This window comes from Ylistrum balloti, unplaced genomic scaffold, assembly GCF_031769215.1.
Source record: "Ylistrum balloti isolate Yb309-2 unplaced genomic scaffold, AGI_CSIRO_Ybal_v1 Utg369746, whole genome shotgun sequence".
Classification (NCBI taxonomy): Eukaryota; Metazoa; Mollusca; class Bivalvia; order Pectinida; family Pectinidae; genus Ylistrum; species Ylistrum balloti.
In genome coordinates this window covers 202,251-229,325 of record NW_026781953.1, presented here as the reverse complement: position 1 = coordinate 229,325, position 27,075 = coordinate 202,251, and the positions used below count along the sequence as shown (strand labels likewise).

Genomic DNA, 27,075 nt, shown 5'->3' with positions numbered 1-27,075 from the left:
ATCTCATTTTTGTGAAATTCATTGTGGTTTTGTCCAGATCTCTCTTTCAGTTTCCAACCATTTTTTTAAAACTTTATAAATATGGCATTTAAAATTCAACAAATTTTAAAGGAGTTATCGCCCTTTGATTTTTTTTGTCATTTTAACATTTGTATATTTTAGTATTGTAAGATCACCTTCATCAGTTTTCAAAAATTTCTTAATTTTTTATAGGTTTAATAACCATTATGTAAAACAGTGTTTATCTTAATGATATCTGAAAGGTTATTGCCCTTTATTTTTTTGAAACATTTAAAAAAAAACTTGCCCAGATATTTCCTTATTTTTTTCCTTTTTACATTTTGACAATAATTTTTTACTATAATTCCCATTTTTTATATTTGTACTCTTTTTGATACAATAAATCTTGAACATTTCTTTGGAATGGGACAGGTGTATGTTGTTTCACTCCAAGGAGCTCTAGATTTTCAGAGATTTTTTCATTGGAAAACCTTTTTGCATACTGCTTTGATTGACATCATGTTGAAAAATTCCTAACTATGTTTACCCAAGCCACCAGTAAAAGTGATCCAAATTTTGGATCTAAAATGTATTAGCCATATTATACCATTCTCTCTATGATTCACTAAATATTGTTAACAGATGTATTTGACCCTGCCAAAAAATGCAAGTCGGTTGAGCTTATCCATACTCAATATTCACCAGTTATCATAATTGTACCCTTTGTCTCTATCTTAACCAAGGATTGCCTTGTTTACTGGACAGAAGAAGTTTAAATAATATCTCTATTTTAATCTAGAATTAAAGCAAATCATTTGGAGAAATTTGAAAACCGGAATTATCTAAGTACAATGTTGTTCAAACGTCATAAGTACAGGTTTATATTTACTTTCAAGCTATTCAAAGACCTGCTAACATTTGAATCCTGCAAACTTAAAAGTAGGTCAAGGTCATTCCATAGGACAAACATAGTCCTTTTTCGCAGCATTCTGCTTGCCAATCATCATGAGCTTAAGCCTCAATTTTTATTAAAAAGTCATTTCAAGACTGAAAGCTGATGTTTGATGATGGGTTACATGCCACTGCTTTGCCTCTACAGATAAGAGGAATGGTGAAAGAAGAATCAAATGCCAGTCAGGAGAGGAGGTGGGTTTGAATTGAGTTTATAAAATGACAGTCCTGTAGGGAAATTAAAAAGTCAGAGAATCTCTGCAAGAGTATAGCATAGTTTAAACAGAAAGTCTACAGTTTCATATCAGGATTTGTGACTAATGACTGTAGAATTTGTATAGGACATCTTTAGTCTAATTTTGACTACAGATTCATGCTAAATAGTTTCAGGATTAAATCTTTTGATGGATGGTATGAGCTGACATCAAGAATACGTACCAGATTCTTGTTGAGCATGAGGTAGTACTTCATGTTCTTCGTCGGAGTTCTCGTCGTCACTCTCTGGTAAATCATCTACTGTGTCCATACAGCACAGGCTGTAGCAGACGACACTAATCACAGTGGTAGGGAGGCCAAACATCAGAAGGAATAGCCATCGCGAGGACTGCCAGACTCCCTAGTATCAAATTCAGCAAATACGAGACACTGATTTAAGAGTTATAGGAGGTGTTTCCATAAATAGAATGGTCAATCTATATGATACTGTAAAATTATATATTTTTTGTGGAGCTAAATTTTTGTGGCTTTTTAAAAAATATTTTTTGTGGACAGTTGATTTTGTGGATAAATATACCTTAATAATACATTTATACTAATTAAAAGTTGTGTAAAGAAAGAAGAGGATCCTAACAGTTCATTAACACATGAATCAAAGACGTACATTCATGGTTTAACAGTGCCCATGAAATCAACAAAAATCCCCCCAAAAATTATTGATTTCACAGTAAGTGGTCAGTACTGAGGTCCGGTGGTCAGTTTTAGAATTTGGTGTTCAATCTTAGTGTTTGGTGGTCAGTTTAAAGGTTGGGTCACAGGTCAATCTTAGTGTTTGGTGGTCAGTTTTTGGTGGTCAGTTTTAAGGTAAAATGGTCAAACTTAGAGATGCTTTCTCTGTCCTAATGATAGTTCCTCAGTCTTTGTGTTTAATGGACATTGATGTTTTTGGAGAGGTCAGCTGATCAAGCGCACAATTTAAAAAGAAAAGTTTTAGGATTTGAAAATTTTCTCAGCTTCAGGTTACGATAATTCAAAGATATACAGTTCTTGAATTTTATCATTATCCAGGGACACTATCTAGTAATAAACCAATAGCAAGCCAACATTATGTTAGGAGCAGCTTAACATCTTACCTTTAAAGGGGCCTGAATCTGACTTATAGGAAACCTTTTGCTGACACAAAAATGATGACAAATATGAGAAATTAAGGACTTACCACCACCATAACAATAAGGTCGTAGAAGATTCTCTTCAGTCTTTGGAAAAAACCTGTTCCTCCAAGAGCCTACAAAGAAATATAAAACAACAATACAAATATATATATATATATATATATATATATATGTATATATTTAGAAACATCCCCCTCCCCTCACCACCTTTATATCTCATTGAAATTGATAACTTTCTGTTGGCCTTTTGTTACAACTGACCTCAAGGGCTATAAATCCATTGCACAAAAGGTCTTTTTAAACAAACAATTTTCAGCAAGATAACACTATATTTGTATCATCATTAAGATTAAAATATATACAAGTACATTTTAAATACCAGAAATCAACCACTTGTTAGCCTGTTAGTCAGAAACTATATATATTTTTTTTCATTGTCTGCATTTTAAAATTCAATATTTCATTTCTAAATCCATTAAATGAAAATTAAAAATATGTATTGATAGATTATTTTTCCGTGAAATGTAATAATCAGCAAAATTTAGTAGGAAGAAGATATGTTGACAAGAGGCCTAGAGGGCCTGTATCGCTCAATTGGATATTTAAGTCAATGATGCAAAAATTTTCATTTCTTTAGAAGAAAATATTTCCCCTGATGAGCCTCATCCCACAAATACAGCTTTAAATTCCTTAGGGGTGGTGACAGAGATCAGTTGCTAATCTCAGTTGTTAATCTCTTGATGTCCAGCGATGCTATTAAGTTCTTGGATGGTAATCACCTGGCTTTAAAGATATAATCTGTCCTGGGGTGGGACCAGACCCCAGGACAAATCATCAGTTATGATTGTATCTATCTCCTGATGCTCAGCAATGTATAGTTATTCAGTGGGGATCACAACTGGTTCAATGAAACAAAGATCCAAATGAATTGTTGCTGTTTATGATGATGCAAAGCAATGATATGAAAATTAGCTAAATCTACTTAGGGGTTAGATTTTTTACACAAAATTGGTTACTCATTCCCCAAGGATGCTTCAGACCAAATTTGATTAAAATCTGCTTAGTCATTCATGATTAGTTGCAATATATATTAAAAGTTGACAAACGACGGATGATGGATGAACCATGGTTTTTCTTCAGGTTAGATGAGCTAAAAATTATCAGTTTTATTTATTTCAATGTAATTTTGTCTACAAATATAAGAAGAAAATATATTTGCCATCTCTGTATTACCATATACCAGGGTATTATTCGCAGATATTTTGTCAGCAGCATCTAAATAAAATTTTGCAGTCTTTCTAAAGTGGTACGTACTTAATTCTATCTAAGTAAGTGAAATAGAGAGCTGAAGAAAAGACTAATAAATCCTCAATTTTATTTAACAATTCTTTATCTATTACAATATTTTGTTTTCAGTATTTCAAAATGGCTATATACAACAGAAAACATGAATACTGTATGATGCCTGAACTGAGAACATGGGGATATTTAATCAGTATAAGTAAAACAGTTAAAGTACAGACCAATTAAACACATTGTCAGTTTTATCTGACAGCTGGGAAAGTTCTGATACAACCAAATTCCCAATCTATTCTAAATAAATTTTTTTTCTGCGTTTTGAAATGGCTGTAAACAATCAAGATATGTATATCTGAAATCTGAAGAAGGCTAAGGGATGTTCAATTAATTCAAAGAAAATAAGTAAAACCACACATTTATGGGATTATTATCCATTATTTCTACACAAGCAGACTATCAGGGAGGAACTCGTTACACAAAAAGTGTTTAATGTTTGAGATACTGAGACAGAAAACCTAAGATATAGTTATAACTCCACTTTTATGAAACTGCTTGATGCAACATGCTCTAAAAATGAAATTAAACAGCAAAAGTGTGTTAGAGGTCATTGTATAAAAGAATCGACACATGTGGATGCAATCGTACTCTATGCGGAATGCATCAGATTTTAAGTTGTAAATTGCATATAACATTACATAACATATGGCAGTAGAGCAAATAGACACCTTTTTAAAGGAATTTTGATTTCCACTACAAAATTTTGATACGAAGGTAACTCTATCTGGTTCATGTTAGAAAATTAACCAATCACATTACCAAATATGACGTTTTTTTTTTTTTCTAGCCCATCTGAAAGTAATTAACTGAACTTTACATCACATATGTTAATAAACACACATATTTTAAATATATTATACACTGCATGATACATTTCAGATTAAATGCATACGTGATGTATATCATATTGCAAATTGCACTCTCACAATAGCAAGTAAAGAATGGCATTTATATTTCTTGATGAACATCGTAATTACCGTACTTTTACAGTTAGTGAAAACATCTAGTATTTTTCGTGATATAATTTGCTGCAGAATTTAACCTACTACACTTTAAAAATGAAAAAAAAAAATTTTCCAATATATGAAAAAAATTTTTTTTCAAATAAATGAAAAAATATGACGCCATATCATGTAATTCATATAAAGCATTGGAAATTTTCTACAAGATATAAAACTTAATCTGTACGTATTCAATGTTTTGTTTTAAATCAAATTTATAACAGCTACCCTTATTTTTACCCTTCCTTAATCAACATTTTCTAAAATTCACTATAAAACTTCTTAGTTCCACTTAACTGACATAAGGAATCATGCAACTTAATTTGTGTTGACAGACAAAGACATAGAGTTGTTTACAATTTTTAGGATGGAATTTAGATAACTAGTTATGTGTTGTGGTTGACCAGTAATAGATTTATGGCAGACTTAGGTATGTAAACACCTGATACAGCAGAACTTCCTGCTCTGGGATGGTCTACTGACATTCTAGAATAAGGGACCCAGTATTTCTACCAGGAAATTTGGAAATCAAGGCAACACCTGGTAGTCAGATATGAAACCCAACCTATATCATCACATACAGTCAAACATCTATCAATGTTAGATCTGGTTTACTTGAAGGCTGATGTAGTTCATCTGTCAGTGTAATGTTAGTACATCTGTCAGAGTAATGTTAGTACATCTGTCAGTGTAATGTTAGTACATCTGTCAGTGTAATGTTAGTACATCTGTCAGTGTAATGTTAGTACATCTGTCAGTGTAATGTTAGTACATCTGTCAGTGTAATGTTAGTACATCTGTCAGTGTAATGTTAGTACATCTGTCATTGATACTCCATGTTAGTACATCTGTCAGTGTAATGTTAGTACATCTGTCAGTGATACTCCATGTTAGTACATCTGTCAGTGTAATGTTAGTACATCTGTCAGTGTAATGTTAGTACATCTGTCAGTGATATTCCATGTTAGTACATCTGTCAGTGTAATGTTAGTACATCTGTCAGTGATATTCCATGTTAGTACATCTGTCAGTGTAATGTTAGTACATCTGTCATTGATACTCCATGTTAGTACATCTGTCAGTGTAATGTTAGTACATCTGTCATTGATACTCCATGTTAGTACATCTGTCAGTGTAATGTTAGTACATCTGTCATTGATACTCCATGTTAGTACATCTGTCAGTGATACTCCATGTTAGTACATCTGTAGGTGTAATGTTAGTACTTCTGTCATTGATACTCCATTTTAGTACATCTGTCATTGATACTTCATGTTAGTACATCTGTCAGTGATACTCCATGTTAGTACATCTGTCTGTGATACTCCATGTTAGTACATCTGTCAGTGATACTCCATGTTAGTACATCTGTCAGTGATACTCCATGTTAGTACATCTGTCAGTGATACTCCATGTTAGTACATCTGTCAGTGTAATGTTAGTACATCTGTCATTGATACTCCATGTTAGTACATCTGTCAGTGATACTCCATGTTAGTACATCTGTCTGTGATACTCCATGTTAGTACATCTGTCAGTGATACTCCATGTTAGTACATCTGTCAGTGATACTCCATGTTAGTACATCTGTCATTGATACTCCATGTTAGTACATCTGTCAGTGTAATGTTAGTACATCTGTCATTGATACTCCATGTTAGTACATCTGTCAGTGTAATGTTAGTACATCTGTCATTGATACTCCATGTTAGTACATCTGTCATTGATACTCCATGTTAGTACATCTGTCAGTGTAATGTTAGTACATCTGTCATTGATACTCCATGTTAGTACATCTGTCAGTGTAATGTTAGTACATCTGTCATTGATACTCCATGTTAGTACATCTGTCAGTGTAATGTTAGTACATCTGTCATTGATACTCCATGTTAGTACATCTGTCAGTGTAATGTTAGTACATCTGTCATTGATACTCCATGTTAGTACATCTGTCATTGATACTCCATGTTAGTACATCTGTCAGTGTAATGTTAGTACATCTGTCATTGATACTCCATGTTAGTACATCTGTCATTGATACTCCATGTTAGTACATCTGTCAGTGATACTCCATGTTAGTACATCTGTCATTGATACTCCATGTTAGTACATCTGTCAGTGTAATGTTAGTACATCTGTCAGTGTAATGTTAGTACATCTGTCATTGATACTCCATGTTAGTACATCTGTCAGTGATACTCCATGTTAGTACATCTGTCAGTGTAATGTTAGTACATCTGTCATTGATACTCCATGTTAGTACATCTGTCAGTGATACTCCATGTTAGTACATCTGTCAGTGTAATGTTAGTACATCTGTCATTGATACTCCATGTTAGTACATCTGTCATTGATACTCCATGTTAGTACATCTGTCAGTGATACTCCATGTTAGTACATCTGTCAGTGTAATGTTAGTACATCTGTCATTGATACTCCATGTTAGTACATCTGTCAGTGATACACCATGTTAGTACATCTGTCAGTGATACTCCATGTTAGTACATCTGTCTGTGATACTCCATGTTAGTACATCTGTCAGTGTAATGTTAGTACATCTGTCAGTGATACTCCATGTTAGTACATCTGTCATTGATACTCCATGTTAGTACATCTGTCAGTGATACTCCATGTTAGTACATCTGTCAGTGATACTCCATGTTAGTACATCTGTCAGTGATTCCCCATGTTAGTACATCTGTCAGTGATACTCCATGTTAGTACATCTGTCAGTGATACTCCATGTTAGTACATCTGTCAGTGTAATGTTAGTACATCTGTCAGTGATACTTCATGTTAGTGATGTTTTGTTCATCCTGAAAAAGCTATGATTGACACCAGACACTGTAGCAAGGATGGATGGATAGACGGAACGTAGACATCTTGGCATGGCTCAATCTCACTGGTCATTTGGACCAGATAAGGTAAAAGCTTAATTTAAAACCATTTACATTCACAACTTTATATAAGGATATCAACATAAGGGACATAACTCCAAGAAAAAATAATCACAATGAAAAATATGTCTCCCCAGTCCTGTTTTATTAGCATGGTAATTTTAAAGCAAAATGTAAAATATACTGAAATTCATGTCTTCCCTTCCCCAATACAAATTTCCAAGCTTATTTTCCTACATATGTAAGCACCAAATATATATTGTTGTCATATTTCTATATTTACAAAAGAAGAACAGAAAACCAAGAGATATACAAGTTATGTCACATCATTAAAACTTGTGGTTCTGTCTGTCAATGCTTTGGTTTTTTTTTAATTTGTGGTTTTGTCTGTCAATGCTTTGTTTTTTAAAATTTGTGGTTCTATTTGTCAATGCCACATCATTAAAATTTGTGGTTCTATCTGTCAATGCCACATCATTAAAATTTGTGGTTCTATCTGTCACTCCACTACATTCCATCCTACATACATTGTACAACCTATAGATCTCAGATGGAATGTGTATCACGTTTACTTTGGATTAAAATCAACCATATTGGAACATCCACCTTAAAGTGTGATAGAAACAAACATGGGGGATATCACAGAACCAGGTCACATTTATGAACTAATCACTTACTTGGCAGAAATGAAACAAACCCAGTACAGTAAAGATACCCACTGAGGGAGAATCCAAATGAAGAGAAAAAACATGCTAACAGAAATTTATCTTGTGCAAATGTAATATCATTAAACAATATATGGATTTTTTTATCTAACAAACAATGAAATTTTAAATAGCATGATATACAACAGAAGTTTTGTAACAAAATATATGTAGGCATTGGGCTATCTGCCATTGGCAATTGTTTATGTTTACTACTTTTCTATGACATCACGATATAAAATAAACAACATTCTTAGTATTTCATGAGCGACATTCTTGTGTAAAGTGCTCATCACAATTTTGAAAAAACAAAAAAATTTCTTTAAAAAAGTGTGTATTATATGCTCGTATTGACAAGAGGTATAAAGGGCCTGTATCAATCATCTTGTTTTGTTTTAATCAAGATTGGTTTTCCAAACAGATAGAAAAACATTTTCAAAGTAAACATCTTTTTTCCTTATTTGGCATCACCACTCTCTCCCAAGAAGCACTACTCCTTATCACCAGGGAGCAGTACCCCTCTCCCCGCAGGAGCACTACTCCTCTTCCTCCACGAGCATTACCCTTCTCTCCCCACGAGCACTACCCTTCTCTCCCCAGGAGCACTACCCCTCTCCCCGCAGGAGCACTACCCTTCTCTCCCCAGAAGCATTACCCTTCTCTCCCCACGAGCACTACCCTTTTCTCCCCAGGAGCAATACCCCTCTCCCCGCAGGAGCACTACCCTTCTCTTCCCAGGAGCACTACCCTTTTCTCCCCAGGAGCACTACCCTTTTCTCCCCAGGAGCATTACCCTTCTCTCCCCACGAGCACTACCCTACTCTCCCCAGGAGCATTACCCTTCTCTCCCCACGAGCACTACCCCTCTCCCCGCAGGAGCACTACCCTTCTCTCCCCAGGAGCACTACCCTTCTCTCCCCAGGAGCACTACCCTTCTCTCCCCAGGAGCATTACCCTTCTCTCCCCACGAGCACTACCCTTCTCTCCCCCCAGGAGCATTACCCTTCTCTCCCCATGAGCACTACCCTTCTCTCCCCAGGAGCACTACCCTTTTCTCCCCAGGAGCAATACCCCTCTCCCCACGAGCACTACCCTTCTCTCCCCAGGAGCATTACCCTTCTCTCCCCACGAGCACTACCCCTCTCCCCACAGCAGCACTACCCCTCTCTCCCCACAGGAGCACTACCCCTCTCCCCGCAGCAGCACTACCCCTCTCTCCCCACAGGAGCACTACCCCTCTCCTTGAAGCAGCACGACCCCTCTCTCCCCACAGGAGCACTACCCCTTTCTCCCCAGGAATTTCAATGACCTTGACACAGTAAAGAAACACTGACAAAAGTTTAAACTTCACACAACAATGTGACCTTGACTTACAGGAACTTTTTCGTCGCGGACATCCTCCAGGTACTGCATGAGTTCCTGTACAGTGATCTCCGCTACGGGAGTTGAAGGAATGTAGTAGTAATGAGTGGTAGGATTCAGCATCATCAACACTGGACCCTTCATAAAGGACATGGCAATACTGTTAACAGTCTCAATGTCAGACATCCACAGGAATTGGAATCCCCTGTAACATTAAAGACATTCATATGTTATCATCAGCTTATGTAACGAGTGACCCGTGTTAATGAATATGTATAATGTATATTTGTTGAAGTTATATACACATAGATTGTTTTAGTAACAGGTGAAATTAACGTGTGCGCTTCTATAACAGGACAACAAATTAACATTTTTTGCTAACATTGCCTAACAGCAATAGATATAGGTGGGCTTATTACAGGGCTGATATTTTGTCTGATGAAGATAGTATCAACAATTTACTTCAATTTTATCTCTGATTTAATCACATGTAAAGAAGTAGTACTCCTGTTATGACAAAAGTTATATGTCAAATAGTGATACAGTGAAAACTGCTTGATATCATGTTCCAATTGTCAGGGGAAAATGTGATAATAAGTGAAAACTGCTTAATATCATGTTCCATTTGTCAGGGGGAAATGTGATAATAAGTGAAAACTACTTACTATCATGTTCCAATTGTCAATGGAGAATGTGATAATAAGTGAAAACTGCTTAATATCATGTTCCAATTATCAGGGGGAAATGTGATAATAAGTGAAAACTGCTTAATTTCATGTTCCAATTGTCAGGGGAAAATGTAATAATATGTAGAATGTGACATTAACAGCTGTCACATTTTTGTAAGATATCTATGATATAGTATAAAAGGGGAACATTATAGATAGAATGACAAAGAGAATACAAAGAAAATTGAAATGACAGACAGAATTCAGAGGATGACGAACATAAAATCCTCAGTCCCCTTCGTTAGTGTTAAAGGAAGTGTGGCTTGTATACACAGTGTTAAATACAGCTTGTCATCTCTTTGAAAACTGAACAGATATGGTTCATGTTTACACTATGCTAAATCATCAAGTTCTACACCTGATCAGATTCCAGTCTGTTTAGAAGCTGGGGGGGTTTAATATCTTAAAACTTTTCCTAGTTTTAATTAAAATTTCGTTGACATGGAGGCAATCAGAAGAGTTATCAGACATTTTAACTAATACTGTAATGCATTTTAAAACACCAGACCATTGTTGAATAGTTTCTGACAGCTAAATTTAGCACAACTTTTCTTCACGAGGATTATCACTAAACAAACCCAAATTAACATACAACTGATGGCAATCCATCAATATTCTTCATCTAGAAACATTTAAAATTTTATCGTATTTGTGTTCAGTCTAACACCACAAAAAAAACCCCTTTAATGTGAAATAAAACCGCCTATACCTTCCCAGCTAAACCCCAGAAGAAAAAAGATGTCAAGCAACTTATCAGACTTTCATCAAACGCCAAGGGAGATCACTCCATCAAAATCTAGTTTCTTATCTTCCCCTGCAGAGAAATGGAGGATTGAGTTTCCCTTTATTGTTAACTACAATCAACATTTAAAACCTTGTATAAGAGGAAAGCAAATTGGCAATGGGAAGATAAAGATCCAATGAAGCTGAACACAGAAGGATGTGCCAGAAATTAGTCCTCTCCTGAATTGGCCATTGTATTCTTCTCCTTTCTACCCTGTTAAGGGGATATAATCATATAAGTATACCCCAACCACTTAAGATTGATCAAAACTATGATAAACAAGATGGCGATTTTAGTACCCATTTTTACGTTTTATAGTCCTGTCTATCAGACACTTTATCTTGATATTTTAGATTCCAAAAGAAGAATTTCATACCGTGCTCCAAATATTGTCTAATAACATATCAACCTGAAGTCAAGGAAGAGTATCAGAGAAGCTGATGACTGTTCAATGAAAATGACTTTATGGCACACAAAAATCAATCAAAGAACAATAATTTTGCAGTTAAGAAGTTGCAGGCCCTGAATTTGGTATACGGCACATTCTCTTAATATGATCAATGTATTCACCAAGTTTCAATAACCCCTAAATTATGCATAAGAGAGTTATGGTTCTTGTACACTGCACTTCTCCTTATCGAGATCTATCTACCTATGAAGTTTCATGTTGATACATCTTATAGTTTTTGTGATATGCTCCAGCAAATATTATGAAGGACGGCAGGACGGTCAAACGGACAGACAAATGGACAAACGGCAATGATGTGCTCTCCCTTCAAGGAGCATAAACATACCAAGTCTGAAAAAAGTGATTACTGACTGAAAGAAAAAATTGACCTGTTTAAGTACATTGTTCAGCAAAGGTTACTAATACATACTAAAATCTAAATCTACCTGAATGTTTTCGAAGGGATAAACACTGGAAAAACCGAATCCAGATCCGTGGGAACTCTTCAATACAAATATTTAACTAGATTACGTCTCCTATTTTGATTTTTTTTCTTTCTCACAGCAATAATTAAACACCGTAGGCAGGAACACTGTTTGTAAAGAATACTTTTGTTCGCTGGGTTCATTGCCATGATCAACCAGGGTCATTTTGAGGCAGGTTCTCCAGGACATTACAGTAAATGGTGTCTGTATATGTAACCTCACTGAACAACATACCGGAGGTCCATCACATGTCATCAAGAACAATAAAGAGTCTTGCCCAAGGACACAACTATGACAGCAGAGACTGATAAGTTTTTTTAGCTTCCTGAGAAACACAAATTGCCAGAAGTAAGGATCTCTGACCAATGCCCCTCAGATATTGGCCAACAGTCATTCTACCTACTGCGCCATTTTGCAAGTTATACAATGAACAGCTGTATAGGTGTGACCAAATCATCCGATGTCATTTTCGTTAGAATGTATATTTTTATTAACATACATTTTATCATCAGACAAAAAATAAAAAATTTAACATCAATATTCAAAGAAAAAATCAAGATTTTTCTGACAATGAGAGGCTTCAGAAATTATAACTGTGTAAATTAAAAAAAAATTTAATCAAATAAATATATTTCACTTTTTACAACAAACAAAACAAGTAGTATAATATTAAATGCAATATGAATATTTAACATCTTGAAATTTTTCATTTACTTTTCATGAACCAACAAACAAAGAAGGAATCTGCGTGTTACTTTTATACTGAAGAAAAAACAAAAATATTAATGCTGACACAAGGAATGAAGACAATTGACCTTGACCTCATCGGTGTCCTTGACCTTTGTGGAGGGAGAATATTTTGATATCAGAAACATCATCGAAAGATTTTATAAATAAACTAAAAATTTTATAAATAAACCTGGGGGTGTATCAAAATTAAGTCATCTGAATATCAAACTTACGGACCGCCAATCTACAACAATCAATCTCTAAGGAGAATTTCAATCTGCAGTTTTATAAAAATGTGGAAGCATGTTTACTGCTGTGTAATGGTGTGATAGATGAGAATTTTAGGAGATTTTAAGGATGTTTCCGATTAGATAGTACCTCAATACAGCTTTGATACTGTTCTAACAGTTTCGCCAAACACTTGTTCTGCTCTGTCACACATCCATAAAATGATACGGCTGATTAAAAATCGGTGCTGTTAACAGAAAGAATTTTCACGATAAAAAGCTTTTATCGAGTTTTATTTTTTTTTTTTTTTTTTTGATGACTAAAATGTTTGGTTTTGCAAATGCAGCATTTTGTTATGTTTCTGTTATGAAGTTTACTTTTTTGTGATGTAACAGAAGTCCTTGAAATCTCTTTTATCATTTATCTTTGATTTCCAGACACCAGTTATATATCATATCTATTTTTCTTATCCTGGAATCTAGTTTCATTTTGATTGCGAAATCTGTCTGTCGAATGGACTCATTCTTAACCGCTAAATCTGTCCGTCCAATTGACTGTCATTCTATGTTGATAAATCTGTCCGTCCAATTGACTGTCATTCTATGTCGATAAATCTGTCTGTCCAATGGACTCATTCTTAACCGCTAAATCTGTCCGTCCAATTGACTGTCATTCTATGTTGATAAATCTGTCCGTCCAATTGACTGTCATTCTATGTTGATAAATCTGTCTGTCGAATGGACTCTGTAATTTCCGACCTGTCTGTCCCATGCACTGTATCATTCTGACCTACTAAATCTGTCTGTCCAATTGTCCAAATGACTTGTGAATGCTGGTTTACCTGTGTGCTGTGGGCAAGCTATGGAATCTGGTATCCTTGTATTTGGGTTTTTTATGTTAAATCTGTGTTAGCTGTGGAATCTGTGTAACCTCTAGAATCTGTCCTACCGGACCAATCTGTCCTACCTGTGGAATCTGTCTTATCTTTAGAATCTGTCCTACTTGTGGAATCTGTCTTATCTTTAGAATCTGTCCTACCAGCAGAATCTGTCTTATCTTTAGAATCTGTACTACCAGTGGGATCTGTCCTACTTGTGGAATCTGTCCTACCAGACCAATCTGTCCTACCAGACCAATCTGTCCTACCAGTGGAATCTGTCCTACTTGTGGAATCTGTCCTACCAGACCAATCTGTCCTACCTGTGGAATCTGTCCTTACTGTGGAATCTTTCTTACCTGTGGAATCTGTCCTACCTGTGGAATCTGTCCTACCAGACCAATCTGTCCTACCAGACCAATCTGTCCTACTTGTGGAATCTGTCCTACCTGTGGAATCTGTCCTTACTGTGGAATCTTTCTTACCTGTGGAATCTGTTCTAACAGTGGAATCTGTTCTACCTGTAGATTTTGGTTTCCTAAAAATCTCAAGGGTGTTGCCTGCAAAATCTGATTTTCTTTTACTTCCTCCTATCCATGGAACTGATGTTACTGTGAATACTGTCTTACCTGTGAAATCTGTCCTTGTGTTGTGTAGCCAATAACTTCAACATGTCTTTGATTCTGAAACAAACAAAACAAGTAATTGTGAAAGAATTCAAAAGGCACAGATAACCATTAAAAATCATTTCTTTTTACGCAAAATCTAAGTTTCCTTTCAGGACTTAAAGAACAGCCTTTATTCATTTGGTGAAAAAAATTCTTCATGTTATATGAAAATCAATGTTCCTTTTTATAGAAACATACCTTGACCTTTGACCTTTGAACCTGAAAAGCACTTCAAAGAGTGTTTTCAGTTACTTAGAGGCACTATATAGATTTGGGTATTCGTAATGAAATCATTTATCAAAATAAGATTGTTTCAGAAATACACAATGTGGTTGTGAGAACAAACTCAAGTATAGAGCATTTTAATAATGCATGCAAGCCAGATAAAACTGTTCAGTGTATCCAGAACTTCAGGATACACCAAAATGCTGAATCTGCATGACATTATGTTGCTAGTGGCACTTACAAGGGATTAATAAACAGCAGAAGATGTAAACAACTTAATTTTATCTGTCTGTTGTATAAAACCTGACAGATTTAGCTTTAGGCCAAATCTACTGTTATACATCTTGTGGTTTTCAAGCAGACTATGATACATGGCATTATCACAATTTAACAAATTTAATTTATATCTGGGCTGTTTTCTTGTTATATTCAGCTAATTAATTTGTAGATAATATTATAAACTAGAAAACGCCTCAGAAATGAATTCTCCATGTCTGTGCTTTCTATATTGAAAGTAAAGTGACCTTGACCTTTGAACCATGATACACAAACCACTCTCACCATGCCCCTGGTGTAAAAAAAAAAAATCACAACTGAAGTCAATAAAGAAGTAAAGTTACTATAAGCATTGACACTAAATTTGTCAGTGATTTTTTATAAACAACAATAGTGACCTTGACCTTCCAACTCATAAACATAAACTCATTCAAGGCTATTCTCAAACTTGATTTTTCAAACAACTCCAATCAAAATGAAGTCACTAGTGTAGATAAACCTGATAAAAAAAGTCTGATTTTCAGTGATGACCATTTCTATCGGTTTTGTTTCTGTATTGACAATTAAATAAAAAACCACCATCTTAACATGTATCTATTTATCCAATTAAAAAAAAACCTTTTTTGACATATCTGAAATTTTTCCATTGGCTCCTTTTGTACGGTTGAATGTTGTAGATTAAATAAAGACTAGACATAAGGATTTAACTGTGGTGAACATCAAGCTGGCAGATTTTTTCCTGTTGTGATACAATTTGTTAATTAAAAGGTCATTCGAACACTACCTTTTATTTGCTGCATAATAGCGTATATTGTATAGCAATTTGTGTTTTTATCAGAAAAAGTTTCCTTAAGATATTCCAAAAGTATCTTTGAAGGTAATTTAAAACACAGGACATTAACATTGTCCTCACAAAGGGTCAAATCAAAGAGAAAAATTTGATATCTCTTTCTACATGGTTGCACCATACCATCCAAAAAGATCCCACATAATCTCTAATTTTCTTTTCTTTTTTTATTTTGAAGATTTTCAAATAGTTTTTAATATGCAATATATGAGTGTTGAGACACAGAGACCTCTTATCATCCAGATATAGAAATTGTTTAAATCTGATTGCATCATTTTTAAGCATTTAAATATCTAAAATGTTTCACTTGTCTGGTAAATTTGATAAAAATGGAACCTGGCGCTTACCAGACTGCGAGAGAGTCACTCTGCCCAATTACAATCCAATCACAGAGGCAGTGATAAGTATATATACGATTTCGTCATTAAACCTCTAGATCAAAGAACGATAAACAAAACTTGTGCAATATTTCAGCAACTGGAGAACTTTAATGTAATGAGATCATAATGAAGTTTAATTTTTAACTTCCTTTTTGAAACTTAAGTGCATTTTTTTCAATATTTCATTTAACAAAACCTGCAAACTTTTTTGAATTATTGATAAAAAGAATTCAGGTCATATTGCAGCATTTCCTATATAAATACATAGATGATATACATGTTAAGAAAAAGTCAGTGTATAGTAATAATGTTTCACATTATGGAGTTATATGTTCGGCTAGAACTGACAGAGTAAGCCTAGAAGTATTGAAAATATTACAAGAGAGCTTATATACATTTCAATCATTTCCTGTCATGAAACACCTAAAACCAACCATATATTAAAATCTTACATAAGGTATTTCTACAAATTTAGAATGAAGACGTCAACATTCTTGTTGTTCGGTTATATATCCCTGTGTGGTCCAGAGACAGTGATGCATCAACAAGTTACATCGTAAAAAAAAAAAAAAAAAAAATTTCTTAATAAAAGCTATTAACAGAATGTTGACTTCTAACTGTTGAGTATTTTATCAGTAAGCATGTGATGTTGTAAATAAATATTACTGATCTTTATAAACAGGTTTTTACATCCATAATGTATGTCACATAATAACTTTGAAAAAAATGTGTGGGTGTGTTTGTGTGTGAGAGCATTTGTTTAGTCTGTGAAAACAAAATTATACAAATTTAAGCCTTCATATTGAAAACATTTATTAAAACAACTATAAAAAGATTCAAATCTTGTTAAGAAATTTTTTGATTTTTTCTGAGGATGTTAGTGAAATGGCTAAACTGTGTATTAGAGACTGATCGTAACTTTGGAACAATTTTTACTCTTTAAATGAATTTCAAAGATTTCTTTAAGGCCTATTTGACATATCCTAGTTTTGTATGAACCATCAATTATTGGTGACAAGAACTATCAATGATCACTTAAAAACCAGTTTACAATGATTACAAGGAGCCATCATTGATCATTCCCAAAACCATTAAGAACCATCAGTGATTACTTCCAAAACGTACTACCAATGACAAGAACCATCACTGAGCATTGAACCAATATATAGTGACTTTTGATATTTTGTAACTTTTAACAAGTCAAATGCTGTATCAATTGATCGTACTTCATGAAGAGAATTTCTCTTTGTTACTTATCATCTTTAGGCCAAGGTAATGTACGAATTTGTGTGTTTGAAATCTTATTAATATTAGGCCAAGGTAATGTAAGAATTTGTGTGTTTGAAATCTTATGTTTACTCGGCCAAGGTAATGTAAGAATTAGTCTGTTTGAAATCTTATTAATATTAGGCCATGGTGATGTAAGAATTTGTTGATAGTGTTCCTGTAACTGTTTCATGTAATATTGCATGCTAATGGATTTCACAGGAATCTTGTTACAATGAGTGTGAACACATGGCGAACACACAGACAGATATTCGGAAATTCTGAAGTAAAGTTTACACAGACACATTCTTCAGGACTGAAATGAATCATTTAAAACATTTCTAATGGTATGCAACACAGTTTCACTCAAACCTGTTCTAACATACAAAGAAGATTGGAGATTACATGCATGTGAATGAGACAGTGTTGTACAATGTAAACGTATACTATTTCCATGATTATCAAATAGGATCCCTTTCATACACCAATTGGGATTTTTCTAATGAAAAAATGACCCTTGACCTCATGTCTTGATAAGTTGTCTATTACTGTAACAAAAGGACAGGGTGACCTGCTGATCTCTGCTTTTGATGGAGTATAACAACTTTTTTGGCTGAAAGTTTCGTTTAAAAGTGTCTATGTTATTTTGATGGCAAGAAAGGAAATCCCCAAAAGGATAAAAATTCTTTTCAAACTCAAACTGGATGAATCTAGTAAAAATAGCTCTGCAAACACGGGCGATACCCCACAGCCTTATTATAAAGTTGGAAATGTGTGGTTGGGATGAGTGGAAAGTTATCTCAAGAATGGGTTGTGTAGGTCCATAGGCCCAACATTCCCAGTGAAAATGGTGATGACCGCTGATGTAGTTTTTGAGCTAATAAGCGGTATGCAATTGTGGATGGATGGCCGGACGGCTCGATGGACGGACGGACGGACGCCTAGACGGAGAGATGGACGGACGCCGTGTGTGATCGCAATACCCCATACCCTTTTGGGCTGTGGGGTAAAAATATGAACAAAACAAGAAAATTGGTAGAACTGACAGATGCTTCCCGAAAAAACGCTAATTCCAAAAGGGCTAATTATGCAAAAGAGAGTTATGGTTCTTGTGCATTGTACTTCACCTTATCGAGATCTATCTACCTATGAAGTTTTGTGTTGATACCTCTTATAAATTTTATGATATGCTCTGGACAACATTATGACAGACGGACATATGGACAGATGGGTGTATCAAAAAGATGTACATGGCGATCCCTGGAAGGATAAACATCTAAAGGTTTCACAACGACCCCTTCCATGTAAATCTCAGTAGTCATATAAACACATAATTCATTCCTTTATCTCCTCCGGTACTGATCACAGTGTGGATGGCAAAAATATTACAAATGACGTATACTTAATGGTTAACTCATGAAAAAACATAAATTATACAGAGTTTGTTACATAACTACCTTTCCTTTTGTTATAAACAAACAAAGTTGACATGCTAAATTGACAGATGAAGCAGCTGAATGTCAATATGTATTTCCAATGTGTTAAACCTTGAGTGATCGAGAACAGTTGGCTGTTTCGTCAGTATGACTGCCACCTACAACGTCAGTCAGTTACATTTGACAGATGAGTTTATCTAACTTCACCTTTTTGAGTTTTGTGTGAATGTTTTCAGAGTGGGTGTGCATCCTGGAGAAGTTTTATAGATATGGGGGGTACTTGACACTTGTTCCTAAATCCTACAACAAGAAAGCTCTCTATTTTATTTATGGTTTGTCTTTATTGTTTGTACAATTAATGATTATCTGTCATATAATGTAACTTTAATGTATCTGTCATGTAAAATATCAATGTCACTTAAACATAATTGTTATGTAATACATGTTGCAAAATCTAGATTTTTACAATGATTTCTCCTACAGTAAACCATACAATGATTTCTCCTACAGTAAACCATACAATGATTTCTCCTACAGTAAACCATACAATGATTTCTCCTACAGTAAACCATACAATGATTTTTCTAACAGTAAACCATACAATGATTTCTCCTACAGTAAACCATACAATGATTTCTCTAACAGTAAACCATACAATGATTTCTCCTACAGTAAACCATACAATGATTTCTCCTACAGTAAACCATACAATGATTTCTCCTACAGTAAACCATACAATGATTTCTCCTACAGTAAACCATACAATGATTTCTCCTACAGTAAACCATACAATGATTTCTCTAACAGTAAACCATACCATGATTTCTCCTACCGTAAACCATACAATGATTTCTCTAACAGTAAACCATACAATGATTTCTCCTACAGTAAACCATACAATGATTTCTCCTACAGTAAACCATACAATGATTTCTCTAACAGTAAACCATACAATGATTTCTCCTACAGTAAACCATACCATGATTTCTCTAACAGTAAACCATACAATGATTTCACTAACAGTAAACCATACAATGATTTCTCCTACAGTAAACCATACAATGATTTCTCTAACAGTAAACCATACAATGATTTCTCTAACAGTAAACCATACAAGGATTTCTCTAACAGTAAACCATACAATGATTTCTCCTACATTAAACCATACAATGATTTTCCCTACAGTAAACCATACAATGATTTCTCCTACAGTAAACCATACAATGATTTCTCTAACAGTAAACCATACAAGGATTTCTCCTACAGTAAACCATACAATGATTTTCCCTACAGTAAACCATACAATGATTTCTCCTACAGTAAACCATACAATGATTTCTCTAACAGTAAACCATACAATGATTTCTCTAACAGTAAACCATACAATGATTTCTACCGTAACAATTTAATGTTTTTAATGTTTTTTAAGTTTTTAAGGTTTTTGAAGTTTTAAAAATTATAAATTTTGAGTTTTTAAGTTTACTGAAGATTTTTGTAGATAGTGTATAGGTAAAAGAAGTAATATATATAAATGTCTAAATGTTCCTTTATCATTGTAAAGTATAGAAGTCATTGGGTGGTCAGGTGGTGCAGCAGTTATGTATTCGCCTTTTACCTAGCCGTCCGGAGTTGGATTCCTGGTACGGACATGAAAAGGTAGGGGATCACCTCCCCGACCACATGAGTTTTCCTCAGGTACTCTGGTTTCCTCTCACAGTAAGACCCCTCATGTGCTTACATCCAGGCAAACAAGACTGGTTAGTTTAAATTACTATAACTTGTTGTAAAATATATAAAAGTTTATATATGCCAGTCACTGGAGATGACCATTGTAACTGTTACTACTTAATCTGTATGATTTTTCTGGTCACTTACAATGCAATAATTGGAAGGACACTTATTCTATACCAAACAAGTTTATAGCTCACAGCTGAATGTTTTTTTTCACCTGGGAAAGATGATCTGTTGCACATTTCAGAAGGATAGGTTAAAAAGTTGTCATGTTCTGTGGCATGTACACAGTACAGGTACATGACACACCTGGATACTGTTTTAGAGAACTGCATTGAAAAACTTCTAAACCTGTTCTTCTAAAAAGCCAAATTTGATATATGCATGCTTATGCTATCTGTGAAACCAGTAACTTGAAAATGAATTAAATTTTATAGATTTGCTTTTAGATACAATAAAGTCATTAACTTGCAATAAATCTTTGTCTGGAAGAAATCTAACAATTTTTTCATTTCATAAAAAAACAAGAGATCCCAGAGGGATCTTGGCGCCCACCATTTAAGGATCTGTTTTCAGTTCTTGAAGATTTGTTTTTTTTTTTTTGTTTGTTACAGGTGTTGTAAATGTTCATGAACTGGTCTTCATTGAATGTACTCAATGATGGCACAAGATATTTTTATTAAGCACCTATTAGCAAATATCATTTGAAAAAGATCCCAAAGTATTATTAAATAGCAGTCAGTTACAGGTGGATAATGGACAATATGCTTGTGCTGTATTACTCTCGACATCCAAGATGGCTGCCTGTGGGCCACCTTGATTTCAAAACAGTCCAAAAAAGGTACAATGCACAACTAGGGACCAAGGGAAACCAATATCTATGAAATATCAGAAGGATCCATCCAGTACTTCCTCAGATATAGCAGTAACAAGATTTTACTCTCAAAATCCAAGATGGCTGCCTGTCAGCCATCTTGAATTCTGATCAGTCCAAAAAGGTATAATGCACACCTTGGAACCAAAGGGAACCTGCATATGAAATTTGAGAAAGATCCATCCAGTACTTTCCAAGAAATAGCAGTAACAAACTTTTACTTCCAAAATCCAAGATGGCCACCTGTCGGCCATCTTGAATGCGAATCAGTTCAAAAAAGTTACAATTCACAACTAGGGACCAAGGGGAACCTGCATATGAAATTTGAGAAAGATCCATCCAGTACTTTTCCAGAAATAGCCGTAACAAGAATTGTTTACTGACGGACGGACGGACCACGGACCACTGACCATGGACGCAGGGCGATTTGAATAACCCACCATCTGCTAAAAAAAACATTTTACAATCATTTTTGAGTGGGAAGCCGTGTAACAGAAATGCTATGGTAGAACTATGGAAGTGGTACCGACATGCTACAGTTAAATTGGTACAGAAAACATGAGCAGGTCTGTATATGGCTGGATTCTTCGAACTTACTGTACCCAGTAATTACTGTTCATCAAATGAAAACTGATTTATCACCAAATTTGCATTTCTGATCAGTTATAATTAATCAATACTTTTCATTGATGTTCCAAAGATATTTGATGGTTTTCTAAAAAAACCTGTAAAAATCTGAAACTTTGATCCAAATCTTAAAACATAAAACCTAAGTCATTCAAAGAAATCAGAAATAGAGCATGTGTCACTAATATAAGACATGTGTCACTAATATAAGACGTGTGTCATTAACATCAGACATATGTCATTAATATAAGAAATGAGTCACCAATATAAGACATGTGTCATTAACATCAAACATGTGTCACTAATATAAGACATGTGTCACTAATATAAGACATGTGTCACTAATATAAGACATGTGTCACTTTTATAAGACATGAGTCACTAATATCAGATATGTATCACTAAAATTTTGGATCTTGGATTTTGAAATGATTTTGAATGATTCAAAACAAGCATTGTTGTGTACGATTTTTTTTAAAATTTCACTTTCACGTGTAGCATTCCAGACTTTCAGTAAAATTGTTGTTACAAGCCTAAACAGTAAAGTCTATACCGACGAAAACACCAAAATATCAAACATTATAATCAGCACACACCATCTCAAACCTTCCCTGACATTAGTACAGAATATACAGACCAGCCTTAACAGTGGATAGACAACTTGTAGGTAAAATTAACACCTTAGAGCAGAGATTCTATATATGTCTTTTTTTACAGAGGTCACCGTCCTCATATTCAGATAAATGGCCACATTTTATCTGCCATATAAAAATTTCATACTTCTCTGGCAATTAAATGCTGTTGAAGAAAGAACTGAAATTGAAGGCCGAATCGTTTATGTGCTGATGTTTTGTGCTCATGTGAGTAAATCAACTCTGTTTTGCAGGTGGAATCTAACAAACACTTTGATCATAACTTCTTGTGACTGATATATAGGAATGTTTTCTTTAAACTGTCAAAATTTTGGTTACTATTAAGAATGTTCTGTCAAAACTGCTAAATCTGATGCAGCGTGGTACAAAATGCAGTACGATTTGCAGACTTTGGCAGTAAACATACATACGTTAATTTCAAAACTGCACGAGTCGCACCATACATTTCTGTCAGACAGAGAATGTATGGTAATTGTCATTCCTTACAGTACAGATGAAAAAATGTTATTTTTCTTCTCTTTACAGTACATAGCTGACTAATGGACTGTATAGCTGATCTTAATACACTCACTAGTACACACAATGCATTGAAGAAACTCTACACATAGAACAAAACCACACCCAGCAATATACTTGTTATACACCTTTAAACCATGTAAAATGGCACCTCAAATTATCCATAACTGTCAAATACAGACGAAAAAATGTACAGTTTATAAGCTTAAGTTATGTAACTCTGCAAAATACAAAAAAAAAAAAAAAAAAAGCAAAAAAACAAAAAACTTAAAATTTTCCATTTCATACGCTTAAGTAGTTATATAACTCTTTTCAAAAAACAAAAAAATATATATATACAGTTCATATTTCTTCAGAAAAACAAAATCCCATGTATTTCAATATATTACAGATCCAAGATTTAAAGTTAAGACTCCCACGCTGCAAGTCATTGTAACCTTTACATCATATATATTACAGCATACATTGCCAAAAACCAGACATTTGGATAAAACACTCAGCTGCAGTCTGATGAGGCAAACTGAAATGATTACAGCACCTTAGGTTCTATTGACGAGATGGTCAGGTGAGGTCAACAATTGGTTCTGGGTAGCATATATCAAGTTATCAAGTATCTGTGCACATATCAAGTATATTTACAAAACTATAAATTTCTCCGAAGTTTTTATCTGTTCTTTAGCTATCTAGAATTAAATGCTGACCAAAACCGAGAAGAATTTGAAATTGCATCTTCAAACAGAGACAGCCTGCATTTCTGGCTCCATCCCTCCAAAAACATGAACAAAATAGCCATTTACTTGGCTCTGCATAGTTATATGAATCACAGACAATTCCAATGCTACCAGCTGATTTGCTATCAATCAATCAGGACAGCAAGTGTGATACGCAGTATGCATATATATCTAAATTTAATTGGAATGAATTCTCGATAAGAATCCTGTAGAGAAAGGGAGTGAAATGATTTAAAACATTACTCCTGGATTTACTTGATTATGATGTGATACATTATTGGGTGACTGCTAATTTGTTCAACAATTATTTCAAGTTTAAAGCAAAGCCTCCATATTATTCTGAGAGAGGAAATCATCCGAAGATGCATTACACAGATTAATGATCTTCATTTCTTTTACCCAAACTTGTCTTTTTTCTTTTACCCAAAATTGTCTTTTTTCTTTTACCCAAACTTGTCTTTTTTCTTTTACCCAAACTTGTCTTTTTTCTTTCACCCAAACTTGTCTTTTTTCTTTTACCCAAACTTGTCTTTTTTCTTTCACCCAAAATTGTCTTTTTTCTTTTACCCAAACTTGTCTTTTTTCTTTCACCCAAACTTGTCTTTTTTCTTTCACCCAAACTTGTCTTTTTTCTTTCACCCAAACTTGTCTTTTTTCTTTCACCCAAACTTGTCTTTTTTCTTTTACCCAAACTTGTCTTTTTTCTTTTACCCAAACTTGTCTTTTTTCTTTTACCCAAACTTGTCTTTTTTCTTTTACCCAAACTTGTCTTTTTTCTTTTACCCAAACTTGTCTTTTTTCTTTCACCCAAACTTGTCTTTTTTCTTTCACCCAAACTTGTCTTTTTTCTTTCACCCAAACTTGTCTTTTTTCTTTTACCCAAACTTGTCTTTTTTCTTTCACCCAAACTTGTCTTTTTTCTTCACCCAAAGTTGTCTTTTTTCTTTCATCCAAACTTAGTTTTTTTCTTTCACTCAAACTTTGCTTTTTTCTTTCACCCTAAACTTGGTTTTTTTCTTTCATCCAAACTTGGTTTTTTTTCTTTCACCCAAACTTGGCTTTATAAAATGATAATGAGTTTTATTTCTGTGAACCTTAAAGCCTTCAACACATTACTTTATTGATAACTGACTGTATTAAACACACAAATTTACTGAAACATGACTTATTAAACAAATGACAGTAAGTATTTTGGTAACATGATTTTACTGAAACATCACTTAAGTTAAAGACATGACTTAACTGACATTTGAATTTCCTGAGCAAATGACTTTCTTTAACTTAACATATGACTTTACTGACAAAGGGCTTATCTATGACTTTAATCCTTTACTTAACATATGACTTTACTGACATGTGGCTTTCCTTAACACAACTTTACACTGAAACATGACTTTAGAGATATGTGGCTTTCCTAAATATGACTTTACACTGAAACATGACTTTACTGACATATGGCTTTCCTAAATATGACTTTACACTGAAACATGACTTTACAGATGTGTGGCTTTCCTAAATATGACTTTACACTGAAACATGACTTTACAGATGTGTGGCTTTCCTAAATATGACTTTACACTGAAACATGACTTTACAGATGTGTGGCTTTCCTAAATATGACTTTACACTGAAACATGACTTTACAGATGCATCTGACTTTACACAGTACATGACGTTGAAAACTCATGGTTTGACTGGCAGTTACTGCAGTGGTGACTGAAACATGACTTTACAGATGCATCTGACTTTACACAGTAAATGACGTTGAAAACTCATGGTTTGACTGGCAGTTACTGCAGTGGTGATATAAGAAATAACATATCATAGAAATAATTTTGAGATTAAAACACGATATCTTGGAACAACATTGTACATGTAATGCCGATGTGAACAGTGCATGACATTAACTTCCATTCCATGCTAAGACTTCTTACCACTTTTGAATTGAAGAAACTAGTTTAAAATGTCATTCAACTTTTTCCAATTGAAAATAAAAATCTTATCTTAAAAAGTGTAACTTTCCATTCTACACTATAGTAAGGTTTATCCCCTTCCTAAGGGGCAAGTGTGAGATCCTGGGTTCATGAATTTTACAATTTCAATAAAGCACCTCTCAATACTTCTATCCAAACATATTTGGTTCTACCTTATTTGGGTATTGAAAAGAAGACTTGAAATTTGAGTCAATTTGACTCTTTATTGACCCTGCCCATCAGCCCCCCCGGGGTCAGTCATGGTTAATATATGAATGCTGTTATACTGTCATTCTACACTAACAATTATAACCATGTTAATTTTTTTTATATAAAGAAATTTAAGAATTATGTTTAAAATGTTAGTTTTTCTATAAAAACTATAGTAATTTTCACCCCCTCCCAAGTAGACAATATGAGAACCATGGAATTTACCATTCTATTGAAACACCTCAAGGCCTTTCCAAGTTTCAATCAATTTGACCCTTTTTGGCCCGGCCCCTAAAGCCCCTGGGGAATGCCTCCTGAACATATAATTACAATTTTGCTGCACTTTTGGCCATGGATGGTTTCTACAAAATTTCAGTGAAATCGGATCACCGGAAATAAAAAACGTTCAACGTTCCTGACACACAAAGCTGAAAAAAAGGTGTTTTTGTCTACGATGACAAAAGAAATGATGTCTTTGTCTAGGATGACAAAAAAAAGGTGTCTTTGTCTACGATGACATAAAAAGACATGACTTAATTAGAAGATTAAGCGACTGAACAAAACATGAGACTTTTCTTACGTGCAAGTTTACTTATCTATACATTCGGTTTTACTTATATCTAACTTTTTTCATTTTACTGACATCTGATTAAACAGGCACTTCATTTTCAAAAGCACAAAAAGACTTTTCAAGTTGAATAAAAAAAATTCAATTCTTTTTCAA

The 27,075-nt window shown here is 34.2% G+C and overlaps 1 protein-coding gene across 1 annotated transcript in view; it reads right to left on the bottom strand.

The window, feature by feature from the left end:
- LOC132543241 (protein disulfide-isomerase TMX3-like) overlaps nt 1-27,075 on the bottom strand; it is a 198,173-nt gene that overhangs the window by 7,192 nt on the left and 163,906 nt on the right. The window contains exons 10-13 of the mRNA XM_060206724.1: nt 14,568-14,621; nt 9,672-9,864; nt 2,384-2,452; nt 1,390-1,567 (exon numbers count right to left, since the gene is read on the bottom strand). Of these exons, the coding sequence (XP_060062707.1) occupies nt 1,390-1,567; nt 2,384-2,452; nt 9,672-9,864; nt 14,568-14,621 (494 nt within the window). The remainder of the gene's footprint in view (nt 1-1,389; nt 1,568-2,383; nt 2,453-9,671; nt 9,865-14,567; nt 14,622-27,075) is intronic.